This window comes from Clupea harengus, chromosome 26 (assembly GCF_900700415.2).
Source record: "Clupea harengus chromosome 26, Ch_v2.0.2, whole genome shotgun sequence".
NCBI lineage: Eukaryota > Metazoa > Chordata > Actinopteri > Clupeiformes > Clupeidae > Clupea > Clupea harengus.
In genome coordinates this window covers 12,253,389-12,277,979 of record NC_045177.1, presented here as the reverse complement: position 1 = coordinate 12,277,979, position 24,591 = coordinate 12,253,389, and the positions used below count along the sequence as shown (strand labels likewise).

Below are 24,591 nucleotides of genomic sequence, written 5' to 3'. Positions count from 1 at the left end.
TGGAGGATTAATACGTTCTCAGTGGCACGGTGTCACAGTTGCGTAGCAAGGGGGTTATTGAGAGAGACAAGCTGAATAATTTGTGCATTGAATGCATTTAACTACAGTTTCTTTTAAATATACTATCTATCGCGCACATTCATAATGCCGGGGATGATGGATAAAGGTTCGGAATATCTCGGGAAAGGTAGATCTAATGGAACAAAAAGCCCCTCAAATGCTTCGAATGGACATTTTTCTGATGAGAGTGGCAGTGACGACGACCACGGTATAGCCTCGAACACCTATTTCCAACACCAATGCTTTAAACAGGTTTTATTAGGACTTCGGTCATTCATTTCAAATCAGGCAAGGTATGTATGCTGTTGGCATAATGCATATACCTAATCCTTTGCAGATGTGGGTATGCGTGTGGGATCTGACTATCAAGCAAGCATTCCCGATTACGACCCGGGTAAGGCAAATGTACCTTTCACTGCTTAGTTCTGAAAGTGCTGAGCAGAACGGATTGGTACCTGATGTGGTAGCCTCGGTGTATTTTGAAAACATGATAGCCAGGAAAATATACACACTTTTAATGCAAATATTAAGTTGACCGACTTATCACCTAGCCAGTTCCATACTGTTAATATTTTTACCCGTATATGTAGAGGGAAGTTATATCGTTACCATAATGACAGTCGTCTTTTATGCTACTAGCTAGCATAGCTAGCTCCTAAGCGCCTACTGTAGGGTACGGTGTCATACAGCGTCTAACGTCATATCACTGTCTGCATTGCACTGTATGCATTGCATAAATAATTTGCATTAGTTTGTTTGTTTAATTAGTCTGAAAGGAAAACTTACTAACAAACTTACGATATTGTGCAGGTGCGACAAAATACAGCGACAAAGATATTGGTGGAATGTTGGTATGGTCTCCTTATCATACCATTTTGGACACGAAATGTAAGTGTAACTAATTCCAATTTGAGCACGAGTTTTTGTTTGTTTATTTGCTGATCGATTGAGTTTTGTTTCACCGATTTTTAACCTACAAGTTGCATTGTTTACAGTGGATGAATACATTGCCATTGCGAAAGAGAAACATGGATACAATGTTGAGCAGGTAGGTTTAAGCTTTTTTCAGTCAGGATTATCAATTAGCACACGTATAACATGAAATAGTCAAATATTGTGTATTTGTTATATTTATTTGTAAACTCCTCCTGTGTTCTGTCTATTCATAATATAGGCTTTAGGAATGCTTTTCTGGCACAAACACAACATAGAGAAATCTCTAGCGGACCTACCCAATTTCACTCCCTTCCCTGATGAGTGGACTGTTGAGGACAAAGTTCTGTTCGAACAAGCCTTCAGTTTCCATGGCAAGAGTTTCCACAGGATACAACAAATGGTAAACACTGTTTGTTTGGGCCAAGCACTGAGAGTGCAGAGGCACAGTGTTTTTTTTATGCTTTCTTTTTTAAATGGGAGTCTGTTGTAGCCCATAGAACTTTCTAGAGTGAAGCTGTTAAATTTGTCCCACTGATTGGAGACATGCGGAATAAAAAATGTGTGGATTTTCGATTCTTTCAAGCCCTGTAGAGCCACGCTCAGGTCGTAGTTGGGCCGAAGTTCATGTTCATCACTCTTGATCTGTAGAGAATAGGTTCAAATGCGTCCAACTTTAATTGTTGAGTCCAATGCGCTCCATGACGTCAGTAGCCACCATGCTGGATTTGCCAATATATTGAAAACAATTTCTTGTTTCCTCACACCACATATTCGGTCTAGACTTCACTAACATTTAACATTTAATGTCTAGACTTCACTAACATTTAACATTTAATGTTCAGACCAATTCTTATGGAAGTGAGGGAGTATCTACCCTAAACTTGATAAGGACTTGTGTTCATGCCCTGAGAGGGTTAAAAAAATTGTGATATTCGACCACTAGGTGGCACTATCACAATCAATAATATTCTGCCCATAACCTGTAATGCATTATTGTTTGGTTGCAAAGGCAAGACAAGATGAGAAGTGTTCCTTACTTTCTTGACTTGAAAACATCATTAATCAACACTGAAGAAACCACATTTACTTTCTAATGATTAAGTGCATGTGACATAATTGTGAACCTCATGAAACAGTTCATCCCACCATTAGAAGTTGTTTTAAAAATGTGGTGTTTGCTTTAGTTGCCAGATAAATCAATATCCAGTCTTGTGAAGTACTACTACTCCTGGAAGAAGACACGTTCCAGGACAAGCTTGATGGACAGGCAAGCTAGGAAGTTAGCTAACAGAAACAACCAGGAGGAAAGGTCAGTACGTTTGTTTGTTTGTTTGTTTATTTATTTATTTATTTGTTTGTTTGTTTGTTTGGTTATTTATTTATTTGGTGTTGAAAGTTTTTTTTTGTATTTTTTTTACATTCTGTATTGAAATCACTATGTGCTTGTAGAAGATAATGGTCAGGTTGATCTCTGAGATGTTGTACTGAAATATATTATTTTCACACTCTAGTGATGAAGAAATGGATGAAGCCAATCCTATTGAAGCCAATGATAGTGATTATGATCCAACTAAGGAGACCAAGAGAGAGGTACTAGGATTCTGCATGTGTAATAAGACTAGATTGATTCCTATGCACTGCTGTAGAATACCATTGATTGACATTGACACAGTGATACTTCAGGTTAAAACTTGCCCATTCCTCTGATCTCTTCTCTCCATCCCATCCTTCAGCATAGCCACTCTGAGACCCAGATGATGAGCTCTAAAATCGGGTTGGGCCGGCGGGACCACCTGACCCTGATGCACCGGCACCACTCCCAGCGCTCCAAGTGCCGCCCCCCCAAAGGCATGTACCTGACACAGGACGACGTGGTGGCCGTGTCCTGCAGTGCCAGCGCAGCTAACACCGTCCTCCGCCACCTAGACATGGAGCTGGTGTCCCTCAAGAGACAGGTAAAGTCAAAGTCAAAGTAGCTTTATTGTCAATTTCCTGCATGTCAGACATACAAGGAATCGATAAAAACGTTTCCCACTCTCCCACGGTGAAACATATAAAGTGCACAGGCACAACAACAGATAAGACAAGACATTTAGATACATATAGATATACATATAGATATAAAAAAAAAACATACAGATACACGTACAGCAGCAGCAGCATACGTTTTTCTTTAAAGTGAGGTTATGGTAGTGCAAAAAAGGCAATTTAGTAATGGCAGCAAAAGACATCCTGTAAGATGTATTTGTTACATTCCCAGTGCAGGTATAACAGTAAGTGGTTATGGTAAACGTAGGTGATAAAAGTGCAAGGTACAGCTCAGGAAGGCGGCGGTAGTGTTCGGAGTTTTAGCCAGCTCATTTGATTTGTGCAAATTGAATTGTTGAATGTGTGAGTGTGTAGTGTAAAAAAATCCTATATTTCCATTCATTGCATATCGTGTTCTTTCCATACTGTTGTTGTTTAGGTTCAGAACGCCAAACAATTGAACAGCAGTCTCAAACAGAAGATGGAAACTGGGTTAGATGATCTCCGTCTACCAGAGGTAATGTCTGAACACAGATGTTAAAATGTTATTATGTTGAGTACAGTGATATACACACAGTCGTATGCAAAAGTTTGGGCACCCCTGATAATCTCCATTACTTTCATCTATAAATTGTTGGGCGTTTGGATCAGGAACTTCTTTGTCATATATATAATACTTCATGGACACAGTGATATTTTAGCAGTGAAATAAGGTTTATTTGATAAATTGGATTTATTGGAAAATATGCCATATGCATCATTAGACAGGTGCATACATTTGGGCGCCCCAACAGAAAAATCACATTAATATTTACTAGAGCCTCCTTTTGCAAAAATAACAGCCTCTAGACGCGTCTTATAGCCTCTGATGAGTGTCTGGATTCTGGATGAAGGTATTTTGGACCATTCTTCCTTACATCACATCTCCAGTTCAGTAAGGTTTGATGGGTGCCTAGCGTGGACAGCCCGCTTCAAGTCATCCCATAGATTTTCAACTATATTGAAGTCTGGGGACTGGGATGGCCATTCCAGAATATTGTAGTTGTTCCTCTGCATAAATGCCTTAGTGGATTTGGAGCAAAGTTTCGGGTCGTTGTCCTGCTGGATAACCCAACTCCGCCGTAACTTCAGCTTTGTTACAGATTCTTGAACATTATTGTCAAGAATTTGCTGGTACGGAGTTGAATCCATGCGACCCTCAACTTTAACTAGATTCCCAGTTCCTGCACTAGCCACACAGCCCCACAGCATGATGGACCCCCCCACCAAATTTTATTGTGGGCAGCAAGTGTTTTTCTTGGAATGCTGGGTTCTTTTGCCTCCATGCGTAACGCCTCTTGTTGTGACCAAATAGCTCTATCTTTGTCTCATCAGCACTTTGTTCCAAAATGAGCCTGGCTTGTTCAACTGTAGTTTTGCATACCTCAAGCGAGCGTGTTTGTGGCGTGTGTGCAGAAAAGGCTTCTTCCGCATCACTCTCCCATACAGCTGTTCTCTGTGCAATGTGAGCTGAATGGTCGAGCAATGCACAGTGACACCATCTACAGCAAGATGACCTTGCAGGTCTTTGGAGGTGGTCTGAGGGTTGTCCTTGACCATTCTTCGCCTTTGCCTCTTTGTTATTTTTCTTGGTCTGCCACTTCTGGCCTTAACAAGAACTGTGCCTGTTGCCTTCCATTTCTTAATAACATTCCTCACAGTGGAAACTGATAGCTGAAACCTCCGGGATAGGTTTTTGTAGCCTTCCCCTAAACCATACTGCTGAACAATCTTTGTTTTTAGATCATTCGATAGCTGTTTTGATGCCCCCATTTTGCCACTGTTCAGAGGAGAATCAAAGAGAAGCACAACCTGCAATTGGCTACCTTAAATACCTTTTCTAATGATTGGATGCACCTTTCAATGGAATTGAAGGCTTAACGACTTAATCAGACTAATTATGTGTTGCAGTTAATCAGCATGTACAGGTATTCGAATCAACAAAATGATTAGGGTGCCCAAACTTTTGCACAGTCTATTTTTCACATTTGATTTAATTTCACACAACTAAATACTGCTACACTAAATATCTTTGTCTGGAAAACACCCCAGCACTCAGTGTTAACTAGAAAATGAATATTACACCACTGTGATCTTTTTAGGTGAAGACTCAGAGGGGGGCCTAAACTTTTGCATACAACTGTATATATATATGTATATACTTCAGTAGAGAATCTATTTGGGGTTTTTCAATAATTGCTTTCTTGTACATCTCTTCACTCTAGTTGAACCAAAAAATCAATGCACGGTGGACCACTGATGAACAGCTACTTGCAGTACAAGGTAGGACCCCAAACAATCCTTGAATGTTTCCAAACTCTTCTTATGTTTCAAGCGGCACATTTTTTTTTCTGTTTTGACCTCTTCTTTCAAACGTAACACATGGCTCAGCGTCATCGTTTCCTTCTCAACCAAACTTCTGTGTTCTTTCAGGTGTCAGGAAGTATGGCAAAGACTTCCAGGCCATTGCAGATGTCATTGGTAATAAGACGGTGGGGCAGGTGAAGAACTTCTTTGTGAATTATCGCCGGCGCTTTAACCTGGAGGAGGTGTTGCAGGAGTGGGAGGCAGAGCAGGGCACACGTGCCCCCAACGGCGACAGCCCCACCTCTGGCGAAGACACGAAGAACAATTCCAACACCCCTTCAGGGAAGAGTACAGATGAAGAGGAAGAGGAGGTTGGGGAATGTTACTCTAGTTCTTTTAAGAACAGATGTTAGCTACATCAAATTTAAGTGATTATACTATATAGTCTGTTGTTGCAACTGTATGTTTGTGGTTAGTGTCATATTAGAATGACTGGTAGTGTAAGAATACTCAACTAATCTAAACACAGATTTTATGTTGAATAGTGTTATTCTTTGGGTAATACTTCCAGAATAACTCTCTCTCGTTCTCTCTCTCTCTCTCTCTGTCTCTCTCTCTCTGTCTCTCTCTTGCCTCTGTCTCTCTCTCTCTCTCTCTGTCTTGCCTCTGTCTCTCTCTGTCTCTCTCTCTCTCTCTCTCTCTCTCTCTCTCTCTCTCTCTGTCTCTCTGTCTGTCTCAGGGTCAGGTGACTCCAGCCTCAGGTCCGTCGCCAGTTCTGCAGGTTTCCTCAGGTCCAACAGCAGCCAGCTGCCCCACCTCACTCAACCAGCCTCCACCTCTGCTGCGCCCGTCCCTGCCGGCCACCCCAGCGCTCCACCGCCACCCCCCACCCCTGCAGCAGCAGGCCCGCTTCCTCCAGCCCCGGCCCACCCTCAACCAGCCGCCCCCCCTCATCAGGCCATCCAACCCCCTGCTGCCCCCGCGCCTCAACCCCCGGCCCACTGCACCCCCCGCCCCCTCGGCCTCCAGCACGGGCCCTCCATCCATCCAGCAGCCCCCCACGCTCATGGGGGTGCAGCCTGACACACCCTCCCCCTCGCTGCACTGAACACAGGCTTCTTCTTCTGGAACCACAGAAGCTGAGCAGATCTTTTTTCATTCTTTGATCCCTGCCTGTATTTCTTTTTGTGACTAAAATGTTCCTGGTGCATACTAGACAAATATCCAGAGCTCTGTGTAGAGCTAAGCTGTCTGTAAAAAGAAGGAAACGTGTATACCAGTAGTTTTGTATTTATTTTTGTGTAATGTTTTATTCATAATTCATAGTGTAATCAGAAATTACAATGATCTATTCATGTGTAGATGTCTTTTAGTGTTTTAACATGGTTCAAATGAGGAAATTGAAGTTTCACATGAAGCTATGTTGACACCGTTTTTAAAATTGTAAATAGTCAACCATTCAGACACCAAAATCTCATGGCAGGCAGAACTGTTTGTTTGAGTGTTTGATGTCGTTCCTAATGCTCACGATGTACGCTCAGTGATTTTAGATCTGTTAAAAGGCTCACTTGTGATTTGTATATAGAAGCATTTATTTATTTTTGTACTTGGTGCTATGGACTCTAATTTGGTTTTGTCCAAACTCTGGCATAACTGAAACCTTCAAAGTGCTCTTATAAATCTAAGAGAAAATAGTTCCTAAAAACTGGAAGATGAAATGAGGATGAACACAAATGTATCTTTCTTTCTTTTTTAAAATGGCTATTTAAAATGTTGTACAAATATGTGTTGAAGGTCAGTGTTCCAAAATATGGATGAAAAAAAGGACTTATTTTAATCACAGCAGTTACATTTCTACGTTTGCCTTTGAAACGGCTTATTTAATGTTATTGCATATTCTGAAGAGAATTGGTATTCTTGATGATCCTATTGATAAGACACCTACGATGGGTGTAACTCCCTAAAGAACCACTGTTTGTTATTGGTCTGCAAGTATGGAGCAAGGACATGCAAAGCGCTCTCTTTCTGCCAATGCAGCTATCTAGTGAACGGCACACTCACTGGGGGTACATCTAAAGATGATCTAAAGATGTACACCAAGGGGCGTGCAATAAAGACTACTTGTCTTTAAAAAAAACGTTCAATGTATTTTTGTTAGGAAACTGTTCTCACATTGTTCAGCGTTTTTGCATCTGTTCTGTTGGACTTACATTTTGTATTGAAAGCATCAACTTCATTTCTTGTATGCCATGTCTTTAAGTGTATTTTCTATTGATATTCGACTTTATGTTGTCTTGAGTTTTCATTGGTCACATTTCATTGTTCACAGCTTGAATATACATTGAAACCAAAACGTTATGGTATCGGGCATGTGTTCTAAATCTCAACTATAGATCTGTTCGATTTCAAGGCAATCCTAGAAGCTGTAAATGGAATATGCCATTTTTTCTTTTTTGTTTACTTTGTTAATTCACTGCTTCAATTGATGAATTTCGTGGCATGCACTGTAATGAAAAGAAAGGCTGATTGTTTAGTTTTTGTGGAAGTGCATCTGTGTTTGTATGTAACAAGCTGAATAAAATGGGAAAGTGAGGACCTCTTTTTAAATATCCAAGATATTGTACACTATTACATACTGAACAAAAAAAAAATATTGGGCTGTTTGCCCTCCAGACCTCAACAGTCCTTGTAATATCCTCTCTTACAGTACTGACATGAACTATGCTTGGTAGAAAATTGCACACGCTTTGGAGACCTCAGTTTGTAATGACTTCTGTGGAGACTTGTACAGGCACTTGTACTTGCACATACGTCGCTATTCCGAGAAATTGTATGTCTGCATGTCGAAGCCTAAACTGTCATGCCGGTAACTTGAGTAGTTTATTGTATTGCAGAATGTTGTACTATACTTGTCATTGAGCAAGCCAGAATTAAACAGGTACTCTGTGCCTCAAACTGCAAATTGCGTACAAATTGTTTGTCGAATTGCTGCATTTAGTAGGCCATTGATGTCAGCTACATAACCCACGACATTTCCATCTGAAACACTGGTATAGTTCTTGTTTTCTCTCGCATGAACTTTAGTTCCTGTAAAGCCGTTTTCCGCTCTCGCTTATTGAGTGGCAACGCGCCATGTTCAGTTCTGACGTAGTATGAAGTTTGAGTGACTACCATAAAGCTCGTGCAGAGGTAGGCTATTATTCTTGTAAGAAGTGACAACTGACTAGAACAGGTGGTACGGCAGAGTAGGACTACCCAGACCTTGACATCTACGCACATTTAACTGCTTGCAACTGTGAGGTATGTCAGCGTATAGTGTGTTTTAAAACCACCCATTACCTTAATAGTAACTGCACTAAAGCCAGTGAAAACGAAAGCAACTTCAAATGACATATGTTTTAGTTCAGTATATATCGTGCTGTTCATAAAATATTATTGAGTCTCTCACGGGAGACCCGACATTGAATTTACTGCACTAAATGCATGTTTATGTTGTTGAAACCAGAGCCATAACTTGTCGTTTGTATGTAGCATGGGATGGGGATTTCCCAGTAGCGCTAAGAACACTGCTGTAACAACCGATTGGTGCTGGCATTAAGCGGCATCAGCGTGGTTAAATGAGATAAGGTGCAAAACAACACACATAGACCACCCAATTGAAAGTGTCTGCCATGTCCTACTGCCGTGAAAAGTAGCTTTCTTGTGTTTCTACTGTGCGTTGATGTTCATGAGGAGCGAAGGCAGTGTTGTAAGCTATCCAGCCCACGGGTGCACTGTTTCGGGAGGGGATTTCTGTTCTGTTTTACAAGTGGAGCGCGCATAAGAGCCCATTTTGCATAGGTTTCAATTTGTTTTGTTTGTTTGTTGGCCTATTTCGTGAAATAACTTCATAACTTCGCATGTTTATTTGCGAATGGTGGTGAATATCATATTAACTTTACCATTTATGGCCACCTCAGATTCTCATGTCTGCAGAGGAGAATGAGTGTGTCTGGTCGAGAGAGCAATCAAGACAGTGTGTTAATGGTGTCAAATGGGAGCTGGAGTCTTTGCTGCCTGCCCGGACTCTGCACTTCGTAGAACGTATTGGGGAGCAGTACATGTGTCCCGTCTGCAACAGTGTCGTGCTCAATCCCCACCAAGCAGGATGTGGCCATATATTTTGCTACCAGTGCATCCGAACCCTGATGTAAGTTGGCTTTTAGGGTAGGCTACTTAGATTGCTTCATAGACTGCATTTTAACAATTATGCTTGAATATGATCTTTGTCTTCTTTCCAGGGACAGCCAAACTAGTCCAAAGTGCCCATTAGACAATATGCTTATCAAGTCAGATGAGGTAAATATATGCTTCAAAGAATGTTTTCAAAAATCTGTAAAAAAGACAGAGGAAAACACAAATATTTCATTTCCCCTGGCAGGTGTTTCAGGACAACTGCTGCAGAAGAGAACTGCTAAACCTGGAGGTTTACTGCACAAATGCATCATCCTGCTCCCACAAGATCACTCTAAGGCATTTGCAGGTCTGCTGGACACCTGAAACACAGCTCAAAGGAGTTCCGCTCAGGAAATGCCAGATGAATGTAATGTATTGCAAAAAAAAATGTAATCATATAATTGTATTGTGTCTATTATAGGACCACCTAAAATGTTGTGAATATGAGTCTGTGGAGTGCTCAAACCAGGGCTGCGCAGAAGAAACACACCGAAAAGACCTTCTGGAGCATCAGCAGAGTGTCTGTTCGTTCCGCCTTGAGCTGTGTACTCACTGTAGAAAAGCGTACCCCCTCGCCCAGCTAAAGGTTAGACATTTCTTATTTCAAATAGTCCACCATGAATGTTACAAATAATGCAGATGTTGTAATGTGTTCCTAATAAGGATTGAAAACACATTATTGTGGGAAGTATGGGGAGGAAATCATATATCGTCTCACATCTGCCTGATTGAATATGTCACGTACATACATAAACCTACATCTGTGTCAACAGAAACATGGAGCCATTTGTCCTGAGGCTGAAGTGGACTGTCCCAAATGTGTTCAAAGGATAAGAAGAAACAAAGTGAGGCTTCCCCTGACATTTGCATTGCTTCACCTAAGGCTTATGCTGAATCTGCTTTTAAAATATTGTTTCTTTTCAAATGTTGTTTCTTTTCAAATTTTTTTTTTTTTTTAAATATTGTTTCTTGTGCATTCATTCAGTGCTATGGAACATACTGCCTATAGACATCAGGGAAGCCAGCTCGCTTAACATCTTTAAAAGAAAACTAAAAACGTACCTCTTCACATTAGCCTTTAACTAGCTACCACTTCGCACTATATATATATATATAAATACTTTTAATTTAATTTAATTTAATTTAATTTAATTTAATTTAATTTAATTTAATTTAAATCTCTACTGGTGATATTAAGGGGTTAGATTAAATATATCTCTATAATTATAATTTTATTTTTTTTGCACTATATCTGAGTTATGTTTCTTTGATGTCTATTTTTATGTGCATGTAATTTCTTTGTGCATATTATGTATTTGCTGTAAAGCACTTTGAGCTGAATTCTTTTGCATGAAAGGTGCTATATAAATAAAGTTTTATTATTATTATTATTATTATTATTATTATCCAGGTCCATGAGCATGTCGTTGAGTGTCCTGAAGAAGAGACAGATTGCTCTTACAGAAAGTATGGCTGTAGTACCAGGGTATGTATATATATATATATAAACACATATTTTTTATCTTATTTAATTTAATATTCCCCACCCTGGAAACTGCCCTTCTTGTATTTCAAACTGTTGTTACTTGTTATATGTTATATGTTATATGTTATTTCTGGTATATGTTATTTTGGTATATGTTATTTTTGTTACCTGTTGTATGCCGTCTACTGCGTAGATGTTGGCTGCCAAGTCGTAAGAATTTCGCTGCGCTGAAGAAATTTGGTGTATGCGATAATAAACACTTTGACTTTGACTTTGACTATGTGAACATGCACTGTTCATCCCCTACTGACATTTCTCAGTCATATAGTGGGAAGAAATAAAACATTATTTTATCTTCACTGACGCAAGGTTATGTGCACAGACCATGACGTTTCTTTTCTTAGAATTAAGAAAGTACTTGATTAGTGATCACACATTTAGTGAGACACTTTGTCATTTCATCAGCAGCTGATCTGTGATGACGTTATATAACCTGCTGTTTTTTGTGTGGATATAGGCGAAGAGAGCACTGGTTCAAGTCCATGAAAAAACGGAGTTTAATCACCACGTCCTGCTGATTTTGGAGAGCAATAGTAAGCTGGAGAAACAGGTAAGACCACCTATTACATAACTATGAAGAAGTACCAAAGAATTTACATAAATATACCAACCCGAGACTTCCCTTCAACACTGTTAAATAAAAGGAATATATTTGTGTGTGTATATAAAAGGCACTCCTCTGTCTGTATGTAAACGTGTTCACTCTTCATTGACTTGTGCAGGTGGAGGACCTCCAGCAGGACCTGGTCCACAGACACAGTGTGCTGCAGGACCACAGCCTGCTGGTCAACACGCTGGACAGGGAGGTCACCAAGTGTGACCGCACCCTTACTGGCCACAGCGTAAGATGCCACTCGGAAAACAAAACATGGCCACTTCTCTCTTCAAACTATGACTAATGTAGATTTTATGGAATGGAAATATGGGACATTTCAACTGCAACAACAACAACAACAAAAATCAATTGAGATTGTTAGCAAAACTATCCGAACACTTTCTGATTTATTCTCGAAAGCTGAATGTTAGATATAAAATATCAATATATATATATAGATATATCAAGTTAGCACTGATTGTCTCTTGCTAGAGCTGCTGGACCTGCTGAACGGTCCTGAAGTATTCTTAAAATGAACTAATGAAGTTAAAAGCCCTGATGGAGTTTAGTTAACCATTGACCTAAGTGATTTGTGCCTGTGTGTGTGTGTGTGTGTGTGTCAGTGCACCCTGGAGGAGCAGAGAGAGTGTGTGTCCAGCGTCCAGCAGCAGCTGCAGGCTCTGAGGTGTGTGTTGGGAGCAGACCTCGGCCAGGACCAGCTCCAGAGCCTGAGGGCCTCTCTGGACTCCCTCAGGCAGCGGGTGGATGAGGCCGAGGCCCTCAGGGAACATCTGGGTGAGCGGACCTGTCAGACCACCCAAAACATGGAACACACTCCACTATTCACATTAATAGGATTTCCATTTGAGTCTGACTATAAGTACCTGCGTGTATGTGTTGATGTGTGTACTTATGTGTGTGAGTGTCTGGCTGTGTGTACTGATGTGAGTGTGTGTGTGTGTGTGTGTATGTGTGTGTGTTGATGTGTGTACCTATGTGCGTGAGTGTCTGGCTGTGTGTACTGATGTGTGTGTGTGTGTGTGTGTTTGTGTGTGTGTGTGTCTGGCTGTGTGTACTGATGTGTGTGTGTGTGTGTCTGCGTGTACTGATGTGTGTGTGTGTGTGTGGCTGTGTGTACTGATGTGTGTGTGTGTGTGTGGCTGTGTGTACTGATGTGTGTGTGTGTGTGTGTTGTACTGATGTGTGTGATGTGGCTCCTTCAGGTGTTCTGTGTGTGAGTGTGTGGCTGTGTGTACTTTTGTGTATGTACTGATGTGTGTGTGTGTGTGTGTTTGTGTGTGTGTGTGTACTGAACAGTGCAATTACTGGGTAAACCTGCGCCTCCAGGGTAAACTTGCATGCCTACAGTGCGCGGACCCGGCAGTGTCACATTCGGCGCTACATAATCCAGCTGTTAACGCAGGCATTCTAAAATTTGTCATCAAAGCTAGGCTGCAAGCACTCCCCACTCAATACAATCATTCTACATGGTTTCCAAAACGTCATGACCCATTCTGCTTGTTGCATAACGACAAACATTTGGAATCAACAGCGCACATAATGAACGGATGCCCCGCATTTAAAGGACTATACATTGCCCGTCACGATCGCATTGTTGACATTACAGCGAACGAATTACGCAAAGCATATGGACAAAGCGCAATACACACAAACAAAAAAGTACAATTGAACTGGTTCACACACTTGAATGACAACTCCTTAGAAAGTGTTCTTACAGTTTTTCTCAATTGCTAACACACATTTTTTGAAAGCATGCCTCGTTTCCTCAAAACTCTAAACACAAATCCCAAAACCACTCACACAAAATGCAAAACCCTTTATACATCCTGCAAAAGGCAACTTTGCTTTCAAAACAGTGTTATGTCACCTCAAAAGGGTACTTTGTTTTCTAATGACAAACACAGCCCATTATATGAGTAGACATTCTAAGCATCGATTGAACACTGATGTGCTCAATGGAAAACACTACTATGAAATGGGAATACACCAGTATGAAGGCCTTATCAGGAACATTATGTTACTATACGCTTACTCCTGTAGTAAAATATAACTGTATAATGTTTTTACGCAAATATAAAACAACACACAAATATTTAAAATATTTCTTTATTTTTTCCAAAAGTGCTGTAGCCTATACATCACAGCAAACACAAATGAATGTGTAAATGATTTGCACAGAACAAACAATAGGATATAGGCCAGTACAGTCAACAAAAAAAAGAAAGAAAAATGTAAAATAAAAAAGGACAAAAAACTACTGCATCCTGTTCTAGCTCAAGACAATATTGACAATGTGCTATCAGAAATAGACCTACACAGTGTTGTGAATGTTGTTGCATTTTGTGTGAGTGGTTTAGGGATTTGTGTTTAGAGTTTTGAGAAAACGAGGCATGCTTCATGTGTGTAAGCAATCGAGAAAAACTGTAACATTGGATTGGATTGCAATACAGTACAGTAATGTGTCCGTGCTGATAGGACGCAATCAGTTGTGGAAATGTATATGACTTGCACATAGTCATAGCATAACTGTTTGACTGTCGGAGTTTCTGACAAAAGGCACCCTGTACACCTGCTTTATTCTCAAGGTGTTCCGCCTTAGAACACAGTCCACTGTGGCTAGGCTCACTGTATTGATGTTTAGGAATTAGTCTTGGTCATCAGTGGTTGCACTTTGTATTTGTTTACGTAATTTTACAGATACAGTACAATGGAAAATACAAGAATACTATGATCCTGATATAAGGCATTCAAACTAGTGTTTTCCTGTCATAGTAGTGTTTCTTACCTATTCCCTCTTCTGAATGTCCAGAGAATGGATGCAACTGAGAAGCGGCTTATATTTGGTTGAACCCTCTGGCCAGCCTCCTGCATGGTCAAACCATGGTTGACCACAGGGTTGACCACAGTGGCCCGAATCTCATCAGAGATAATGGCTCTCCTTCTTGCTCTTTCTCTTCATCCTCTTCCTCCTCCTCCTCCTCTTACTCTCACTCCTCTGCCTTTCTGATCACCTCTCACTTCAATGTTGCCATCAATTGTTCTCCAAACCAGGAGCTAACCTGTGGCCATCATATTGCTAAAGCTTTGATTTCAAATTGCACAACAGCCTTGGAAATGGAAGTTTTGCCAATTGAATAGCAGTGTGTTCTGTCTGAACACAAGGAGGTTTTGGCATTGATGAAGTGTGCAAAGTAGAGAGGATGGTGTTTAGTGTTTTGAAGAAAGTGTGGTTAACAATTGAAATTTGTGTCTAAAGCAGATAATTGTGTGTTGTGAGTTGAAGAAAGTGCGGTTAACAATTGAAATCTGTGTCTAAAGCACATAATTGTGCTTATAGTTTAGCAGAATTGGTTTAGGGAGTTGGCACATGAGTTACAGGTTGTGGTCATTGTGCCATAAGTTCCAGTTTTTGAATGTAATCAATCGAGAAAAACTGTAAAGACTCTCCAAATACTCCTGACATTGTTGTTGTTGATGATCTTTTAAAAACCATTGTGATTCTGGAAGTGGGTTGTTGCTTTGACATGTATATGGACCTGTGTTTCTCTGAATTTTTTTTAAAATATCAGCCATTAACTCATGCTCTGACAGTAGGTGGTTATAGTACAAAACTAGTTGTACTCATTTATGGTAGCCTTGGACATGTTCATAGACTCTGTGTTAGAGGATTGCAAATTGCTGGACTTAATAAGAAGAACTCTAAGCAAATAGCCAAATACTGCTCTGTGTCAGCAATCATAGGCAGTCTGCATATATGGAGAAGGCGCTGCCATCTCTACCCCTGATATGACTATGTATTCATCTACTGATTCACTTGGCTGTTAATACTTGCACAGTGTTTGTGTTGTTGTGTGAGACATAATAGGCTCTTTATTAATATTTGGATGCTGTGGTGTTGTATCAGTATTGGTCATTCCAAATAAATTAATCAAATGTGTGTGTACTGATGTGTGTGTGTGTGTGTGTGTGTGTGTGTACTGATGTGTGTGTGTGTGTGTGTGTGTGTACTGATGTGTGTGTGTGTGTGTACTGATGTGTGTGTGTGTGTGTGTGTGTGTGTGTGTGTGTGTACTGATGTGTGTGTGTGTACTGATGTGTGTGTCTGGCTGTGTGTACTGATGTGTGTGTGTGTGTGTGTGTGTGTACTGATGTGTGTGTCTGGCCCCTTCAGGTGTTCTGGAGCAGACGGCCCAGCGCCACTCCCGTCTCCTGTCCATCCACGTGGAACAGCTGCAGAGCAACGAGGAGCGCTTCCGCCACCTAGAGTCCACCTCGTACGATGGCAAGCTCATCTGGAAGGTCCGTGAATACCGACGCAGGAAAGAGTCTGGCGCCCCCCTCAGCGCCACCCCCTTCTACACCAGCCGCAGCGGGTACAAGCTGAGCGCTCGTGTCTACCTGGGTGGCGACGGGCCTGGCCGCGGTACCCACCTGTCCTTGTATCTGATGCTGATGCGCGGAGACTTCGACTCCCTGTTGCCCTGGCCCTTCCACCAGCCAGTGGTGCTCTCAGTGTTGGATCAGAGCGGAGGTAGGAATCATCTGACTATGGGCTTCACCCCAGACCCTGACAATGACAGCTTCTACCGGCCCCGCAGCGAGGCCAACAAGGCTGCCGGGTACCAGCTGTTTGTCTCCCATGCCAACTTGGAGACACCAAAGAATGCCGTGTATGTGCGCGACGATACCCTTTTCATCAAGGTCCAGGTGGACACCGTGGGGCTGGAGGACCTTTAGCAGACTCCCAGCTGACAGGCGCTTCAGTTCTGGGACAGTTTTTGGAGATTTTTTGACAACCGTGTGTACTGGCTAATAAAAAAGCTTCACTGATTCACAGCAAATTGAGAATGTTCTGATCGAAATGACCAAATGGCCAAGATCACACAAAAAACGGTTCCCTTGAGGAGTGTCAGAAGAAATGTAGAAAATCGTTTTTGTGTTCATACTACTCCCTCTTTTCATCCATTCATTCATTTTTTTCAACCATTCAGTTTTCATTGAGTTGTGTGTTACAGTTGGAGTTCTGTTACATGTTAATAATTAACTTGAAAACCCCTTACAATGTGAACTTTCTACAGGCATCGAATACGTTGCTGTACAAATGCATCTTACAAATACATATTCTTTTGAAAAGTCTACCGGATACATGGTCATTTGTTCTGTTCCACTCTTTGAGAACTGCAGTGTGGGGGCAATGTGTGTGTGTGTGTGTGTGTGTGTGTGTGTGTGTGTGTGTGTGTGCGCTGTCTCTCCTGGTGGTTCTGGTGTGTGTGTGTGTGTGTACTCTATGTGTGTGTGTGTGCATGTACTGTGTGTGTGTGTGTGTGTGTGTGTGTGTGTGTGCTGTGTGTCTCTCCTTCTGGTTCTGACAGGATGTCTCAGTGTGAGATGACTCAAAGCCACTGATTTGGGCTTTTGCACCGTCACATTCATACGGCAACTTGAGAATAGCTACCCGACGCGGCTTCACTTGCTCAGAGCTGGTTTCCTTCTCAACACATCCGCCACCCCAGAGGCTGTCTCTGTCTCTGTCTCTGAGCCCCTGAGTGCTCACCCTGTCCACAGAGCTCACAGGACCACTGCTAATGTATGACACGGCCTCAAAAATAGACACAAGATGGAAGTGAAACGTAACACGACACCCAGAGCGTAAGGGAGGGCTTTGTGTGAGATGAAAGACAAACAGGTGGGTGACAACGGAGATGGCTGTGACATGTGTGACGAGCTGCCCCTGCTGGCTATTCATAGCTCTTTTGTTAAGGAAGGACAAGTGTCAACATCAGCACAAGATCTGGTCTGCTGTTCGTTGCCTGGTCTGAGTAGCTGCCTGTGGTGACTTCTAGACGGTCTGAACTCAGCCCCCCTTTAAGCAGGCTGCCCCCAGCAACTGCAGAGATGTTGAGGTCTCAGAGGAAATGGATGAAGTTCAAATGTAAGTTCCTCCACTGTTGGGAGACCTTTGCATGCCCTCTGTCCCATATGCATGTGTGGAGTGGCAGCTTCAGCAGTGTGTGGAGAGACAAGTGCAGCCGTCTGCCCACAGGACTATAGTGTACCACAGGACTATATACTATGGTGCCCACAGTATGTTGGCACTCTGAGATTCTTCTGAATGAAGAGTGCGTTACAAATAAAATGAATTATTATTATTATTAGTAGTAGTAGTAGTAGTAGTAGTACTATCTCTTGCTTTGCTTGTAGATGTGTGGGGGGAGCTTGTGTTCAGACCATTCTTATTCTGTTAGGAAAAGATCAAGTAGATTTGTATGTAGCACCACTGATGAGATTAAAAGCACAGCTCTGCCCACAGCTCTCTCTCTCTCTCTCTCTGTTTAACATGAACTCCAACCTTCTCTTTCAGCGCCACTTGAATTTCCTAAGGAAGTAAAGTACAAGCCTATTCTCGAGGTAACCATTTCACTGTCTGAAAAGCAGTGGCACACACACACATACATACATACACACACACATAAACACATGCATACATACACACTCACCGACTTACACACATGCAGTACCTCTCTGCAATAGCCCTGCAGTGTGAGTGGGCACTGTGCCATTCTATTGATTGGGCTACCACCTCCTCTCCGTAAACAACGCTGACATTCCTGGGAGGTTTGGTGAAACCATAGATTGACCAGCAGGGTAGGACAGATTAGATGCATCGCTGTGCAGTAGTGAGCAGTGAGAGAGACCATGTTGACATCACTTCACTGACTAAGATAAGTCAGTGAGTGTGTGTATGTGTGCATGTGTGCATGTGTGTGTGTATGGATGTATGTATGTGTGTGTGTGTATGGATGTATGTGTGTATGTGTGTGTGTGTGTGTGTGTGTGTGTGTATGTGTGTGTGTATGGATGTATGTATGTATGTGTGTGTGTGTGTGTGTGTGTATGTATGGATGTATGTACGGATGTGTGTATGTATGTATGTATGTATGTGTGTGTGTATATGTATGAGTGTATGTGTATGGATGTATGTATGTGTGTGTGTGTGTGTGTGTGTGTGTATATGGATGTATGTATGGATGTGTGTATGTGTGTATGTATGTATGTATGGATGTGTGTGTGTGTGTATATGTATATGTATGTGTGTGTGTATGTATGTATGTGTGTGTGTATGTATGTGTGTATGTATGTATGTGTGTGTGTATGTATGTGTGTGTGTATGTATGTATGTATGTATGTGTGTATGTATATATGTATGTGTGTATGCATGTATGTATGTGTGTATGTATGTATGTATGTGTGTATGTATGTGTGTATGCATGTATGTATGTGTGTATGCATGTATGTACATAACTGTATGGCCATGCTTACTTTATTATGCATTCACTGCAAAGGTGCAGTGTTCCGCTTTTGAAATCTCATGCCCTCATGTCTGCCACTACAGTGTTGTTATTAGTAGTGCCCTGCCCCTGTGTGTGCCACCCCAATGCCACTGCAGTGTTGTTATTAGTAGTGCCCTGCCCCTGTGTGTGCCACCCCAATGCCACCGCAGTGTTGTTATTAGTAGTGCCCTGCCCCTGTGTATGCCACCCCAATGCCACTACAGTGTTGTTATTAGTAGTGCCCTGCCCCTGTGTGTGCCACCCCAATGCCACTACAGTGTTGTTATTAGTAGTGCCCTGCCCCTGTGTGTGCCACCCCAATGCCACTACAGTGTTGTTATTAGTAGTGCCCTGCCCCTGCCCTGCCCCTGTGTGTGCCCACCCCAATGCTCTCTTGCGTCTCCAGAGCTTGCAGCCTATAGACCCCATGAGCCGGTTCAACTTACACAGGGGCTCCCCTGCAGAGGAGTTCCCCTACCTGAGGGACAACCACACCTACATGGGCCACATCCTCACGCTGCATCTGTACACACGACAGTTCAACCGCGCCACGGAGAGTGGAGTCATGTTCGACGACATCATCCGACCTGGCCTAGAAGACCCAGGTGTGAGATGTTTGAGTGTGTGTGTGTGTGTGTGTGTGTGTGTGCACTAGTGTTTTTATGCATCTTGAAACGTTGAAGAAATGAAACGTTAAACAGTTAAACTGTACAAACAGGCATATCTATATATAAATATAAATATAAAAAAGAGTTTGTGTTTGAGTAACTTCACGAAGTAAACAAAAGTTTGTTGGAGTAACTTCATGAATGCTACAAGTAAAACAGTAGGGGTCAATATAGCTGTATGGTGGCTTAGCAATAGCTACTACTTCAGTTACCTCTAAAATGCTTTGTCCTCCCTTTGCGCTCCAAGCGTATGTTACATTTTCACATTTAACATGTATTTGGTCAGAAAAACGATTTCATCAACCCAACCAGCATTTGACTGTGTGAGAGTTCTTGTTAGTGTACAACAGTTAGCACATATTGCTATATGTTTGTAGTATGAGTAAAGACCCCCACAGTAAACATTTGTAGTTCCACGTTGGTGGAACGAACTGCCTAGTACTACCAGAGCAGGGGCGTCCCTCTCTACCTTCAAGAAGCTTTTGAAGACCCAACTCTTCAGAGAGCACCTCCCTTCCTAACTGGCAGCTGACTAGCGCTTAAATTACATTCCTGCACTTCTTTTTCCTTTTTTCTAGGTCGTTGTTTTTCTAATTCTCATGTAAAGTAGTATTTATTGTTACACCATGCTTTTTATTGCTCTTAGCTTGACTGTTCTCTCCCTTGTACGTCGCTTTGGACAAAAGCGTCTGCTAAATGACTAAATGTAAATGTAAACATAGTGTCTGATATGTAACATGTCGTCGGCTGTCACCAGGTCAGGCCACAGGGCCCATGGCAGTGGGCTGTTTGGCAGGGGACGCCCAGTCCTACATCCTCTTCTGTGACTTCTTCGACCGCATCATTGACGCATACCATGACTACAAGATCACCAGCTCACAGGAGAGTGACTTTAACTGCGGCAACCTGAAGGTGTGGCCCCAACCCCCCCCCCACACACACACACACACACACATGCCATGTGCTGTCTTTGCTGCCGCTTGTGTGTTGGCCGTGTAGTGAGTGTGTTGGCCGTGTAGTGAGTGTGTTGGCCGTGTAGTTCTTGTGTGTTGGCCGTGTAGTGAGTGGGTGTTCTGTGGTTGTGTTGTGCAGGGAGGGGATGTCTTGGATGCTGCGTATGCTGTGGACTGTGAGGTCAGAGTGGCTCGCTGCGTGGAGGACTTCTGCTTTCCGATGCACTGCAGCAGGGCAGAGCGCAGGAAGCTGCTTTCACTGGCAGAGAAAGGTACTGACTGCACACACTGACCTCAGTAAGCACTGTGTGTACTACTATCAGCAAGCAAAACACTGAAAGTGTCCTTACAATAAGATTGCTTCCAAATCTTCCATAGAATTCTCCAGACATCCTTTTCAAAAGTAATGTTACATAGAAAATAAAGGGGAAAGTAGAACATTGTACACTTCTGAGGACAGCTTGCATTAGAGTAACACTATGCAACAATTTGACACTTTTTGAGATATGGTTTTACAGGCAACTAGTTTTGGTACCATCCTCAAATTCATTTTGATATCATATGGTCATGTGAAGGACAGATAAACATCTGTGTCTTCCCCACTAGCTATCCAAGATATGCCCTATGTAGTTCTGTGTAACGGGCTGGTACACCCTGCAAAAATGGAAGAAAAGCTTTCACACGCATGACATTGCCAGCTAAACCGCCAAAAGACACCAGTTAGAGTGTTGGCAAGCTTCTATCAGTGTCAGCTGGGCTGTTGGTGGTGTTTGCAAGATTTTTGCATGCCTTTTAGGTAGTTAGATTACTAGTTTTGGAACAGAACTCCGTATTGCTTCTTTAACACAGGTGCATATTGTACACATTGGACAGCTTGCATTAACACAGGCGCATATTGAACACTTCTGAGAACAGCTTGTTGCATTAACACAGGTGCATATTGTCCACTTCTGAGAACAGCTTGCATTAACACAGGGGCATATTGTACACATTGGACAGCTTGCATTAACACAGGTGCATATTGTACATTACAAATTAAATGAATTATTATTATTATTACTCCTGAGGACAGCTTGCATTAACACAGGGGCATATTGTACACATTGGACAGCTTGCATTAACACAGGCGCATATTGTACATTACAAATTAAATGAATTATTATTATTACTTCTGAGGACAGCTTGCATTAACACAGGGGCATATTGTACACATTGGACAGCTTGCATTAACACAGGCGCATATTGTACATTACAAATTAAATGAATTATTATTATTACTTCTGAGGACAGCTTGCATCAGGACACAGGGGCATCTTGTTGGGAGTGCCACTGCAGTAATCATGACTTGTCTACATCTGGTAGACAACCAGATGAGTCTATAGCCTAGCATAGTGAGATCTTGGCACCGGTTGTATCACCTGTCACTAAATAGCCCAGCAGGACTTGAATAAATTGAATAAAGGTGGTCGGTGAGACAATCTGTTTTAGTTTCGAGAAAAAAAAAAGCGTGTACGAAATTTCATTGCTGCACTTGCAGCACTGCGTTGCCCAACTGAATTGTGGTTTCTCTGCTTTGCTTGTGTTGCTTGCGGTTGAAAGTTGTGAAATGCAAGCACCAGATATTTTCCCTTGCATATGTGTCATGCTTTGGTCTGTTTGGAACTCATTTTTGCATTAGAGTCCTCACATATTGCCTTACGTTATGGCTGCATAAATGAATAATCAAGACAAAAGTGGGGTCCAAAAAGTAGGCTTAAGTGCAGAGATGGGTAGGTTGTCAGGATGGTAGGGTATTAAAGTAATGCTAATGCTAATGCTAATGCTAATGCTAATGCTATGCTATGCTATGCTATGCTATGCTATGCTATGCTATGCTATGCTATGCTATGCTATGCTATGCTATGCTATGCTATGCTATGCTATGCTATGCTGTTACTGAGAGCAATCATCCCTGGTGTCTCATCACTCAGCTCTGACCAAGTTGTCTGAGGAGTTCCCAGGCAAGCTGTACTCCATGGAGGAGCTGAGTCAGGACGCGGGTGGAAAGGGCCTCGCCATGATGACCCCGACCCCTGCAATGGTGAAGATTGGGGTGGCTCGTGACTGGCCCGATGCCAGGGCTGTGTGGTAGGTCAAAAACTATTTCTACCCTGATAACATATACCGTACTTATTAGACACTAGTTTTCAACATCGACTTCTCAATTTAACCTAAATAGGATGAATTGCTAAACATGTGTTAAAGTGGTAACAAGAGACGGTCATTTGGGGCTTTTGAGTACACAGCATGTAAGTGAGTGTCTCTGCTCCCCAGGGAGAGTCAGGATGGGCAGCTGGTCGTATGGGTTAACTTTGAGGACCACCTCAAGCTTGAATGCTCCAGAACAGATGCCAACCTCCAGCTGGCGTTTGACTGTATCTGCCTCAACCTGCTGAAGGTAAAGGGAGATCTTGTTATTGTTCTGTCTGGAATAGTGTGACTGCCTACACCACTGTAGTACCGTAGTATTGAACTCTATTCTTTTATGTCCAGCTGGAGAGTCTATACAAAACCCTGCGCCACCCGTTCGTGTGGAAGGAACACTTGGGCTGGGTGGTGAGCTCCCCAGCGGAGGTGGGCACGGGTCTGAAGGCCAGCGTCACCGTCCGGCTGCAGCACCTGCCCAATCACAAACGCCTGGAGAATGTCCTGGACAGACTGCGCCTCCACCTGATCCCTACCGGTACTGCACTGACACCAGCTCTGTTTGGCCATGGAGATAGAAGTAAAATGATTGGATGAGAAGCACCAACTAACAGTTTTGAGTCATAGAGTAATCTAATAATCTCCTACAACTGGGTTACAGATTCTTACAAAATCTTTAGTTTCCCGCCCCAACCACTTCTATGTGAATGTTATTGGGTAAACACTAAAACACGGTCTTCATGTATATAGAACATCTCAAACTCATCAAAACTAGAGGTGTGATTGGGTTATACCCAAATCCTTCCCATGACAACTCTACACTATGGCAGGTGTGTAAGCAGTAGGAGTCTTGGCAAGTCTCCTGTCTTTGGCTTACTGATGGACTCTCTGGGAGGGAGGACTGCACAGCCTGGTGGAGACAGCTCACAGACACACATTATATTCCATTGGATTATATTCCAATGATAGCCCATTCAGTGACCTCTACATAGACACAGATATCAGTTTTGCAGTTTGAAGCCAAGCAAGAAAGAGTCCACCTTCCACAGGAACTTCCACACTGAGGCACAGACATGGTTGGGTATAAAACTTGGTTGCTTGAACAAGGATCTTAAAAACCTCAAAAACAGCCACTTTTAAAATTCAACTTGTCTTTTAGTTCTTAGATTCTAAAAGTTTTTGAAATTTGCCAAAAGAGAATTTCGAAGTTTCCTTCAACAGTGTCTTTCACTCCCTCCACAGACAAACCTGGGCTGTACAGAGCGACCAACGCTCCGACCATCGGCTTCTCCGAGGTGGGTGTCCTCCAGTTAGTGGTGGACGGCGTGCAGCTGCTCATCTGCATGGAGAAGCGGCTGGAGAACCACGGCGGCATAGACGACCTGGTGCCCACACACAAACTCAGTGGCTACACAGACAAATCATAGATGACCTGGTGCCGACACACAAACTCAGTGGCTACACAGACAAATCATAGATGACCTGGTGCCGACACACAAACTCAGTGGCTACACAGACAAATCCTGAGCCACGGTGTGGGCTTGTTATTTTGGCCAATGCAACCACTTTTTGCCCAAACATTTAAAATGGAGTGCTTGGGAGTCCTGTGATGGCGATTGAGTTTTCAGTCAGCTGTTAGGCATGGGGCTGTAGCGCTAAATAAAAATACATACATCTCATATTCTGAAAATAAAAGGAGTTGTCACCA

At 42.4% G+C, this 24,591-nt stretch overlaps 3 protein-coding genes across 6 annotated transcripts; all 3 read left to right on the top strand.

Annotated features, from left to right (window-relative positions):
• The first annotated feature begins 12 nt into the window (after positions 1-12).
• On the top strand, positions 13-7,965 carry rcor3 (REST corepressor 3). The gene is made up of 12 exons (XM_031563544.2): positions 13-268; positions 398-454; positions 871-948; positions 1,056-1,108; positions 1,235-1,396; positions 2,181-2,305; positions 2,508-2,586; positions 2,730-2,951; positions 3,464-3,541; positions 5,289-5,346; positions 5,497-5,741; positions 6,110-7,965. Exons 1-12 carry the CDS (start codon positions 145-147, stop codon positions 6,476-6,478), a joined length of 1,650 nt encoding a protein of 549 aa, XP_031419404.1. The 5' UTR covers positions 13-144; the 3' UTR covers positions 6,479-7,965.
• A 111-nt stretch (positions 7,966-8,076) lies between these two features.
• Positions 8,077-16,883, top strand: traf5 (Tnf receptor-associated factor 5). 4 transcript variants are annotated; one of them, XM_012835995.3, is made up of 11 exons: positions 8,077-8,559; positions 9,330-9,559; positions 9,651-9,708; positions 9,791-9,892; positions 10,007-10,171; positions 10,359-10,430; positions 10,997-11,071; positions 11,589-11,681; positions 11,854-11,973; positions 12,350-12,521; positions 15,919-16,883. In XM_012835995.3, the coding sequence occupies exons 2-11, from the start codon at positions 9,336-9,338 to the stop codon at positions 16,482-16,484; spliced, it is 1,647 nt and encodes a 548-aa protein (XP_012691449.2). In that variant the 5' UTR covers positions 8,077-8,559; positions 9,330-9,335; the 3' UTR covers positions 16,485-16,883. The 4 variants fall into 4 exon arrangements, with proteins under 4 accessions (XP_012691449.2, XP_031419402.1, XP_031419400.1 ...); XM_031563542.2 differs by having other exon boundaries at positions 8,542-8,670; XM_031563540.2 differs by lacking the exon at positions 8,077-8,559 and adding an exon at positions 8,692-9,118.
• Positions 16,884-17,093: 210 nt separating this feature from the next.
• On the top strand, positions 17,094-24,591 carry zgc:172076. Its single transcript, XM_012835996.3, has 9 exons — positions 17,094-17,679; positions 18,109-18,155; positions 19,485-19,683; positions 20,504-20,658; positions 20,839-20,971; positions 22,670-22,826; positions 23,013-23,136; positions 23,232-23,421; positions 24,126-24,591. Exons 1-9 carry the CDS (start codon positions 17,643-17,645, stop codon positions 24,308-24,310), a joined length of 1,227 nt encoding a protein of 408 aa, XP_012691450.2. The 5' UTR covers positions 17,094-17,642; the 3' UTR covers positions 24,311-24,591.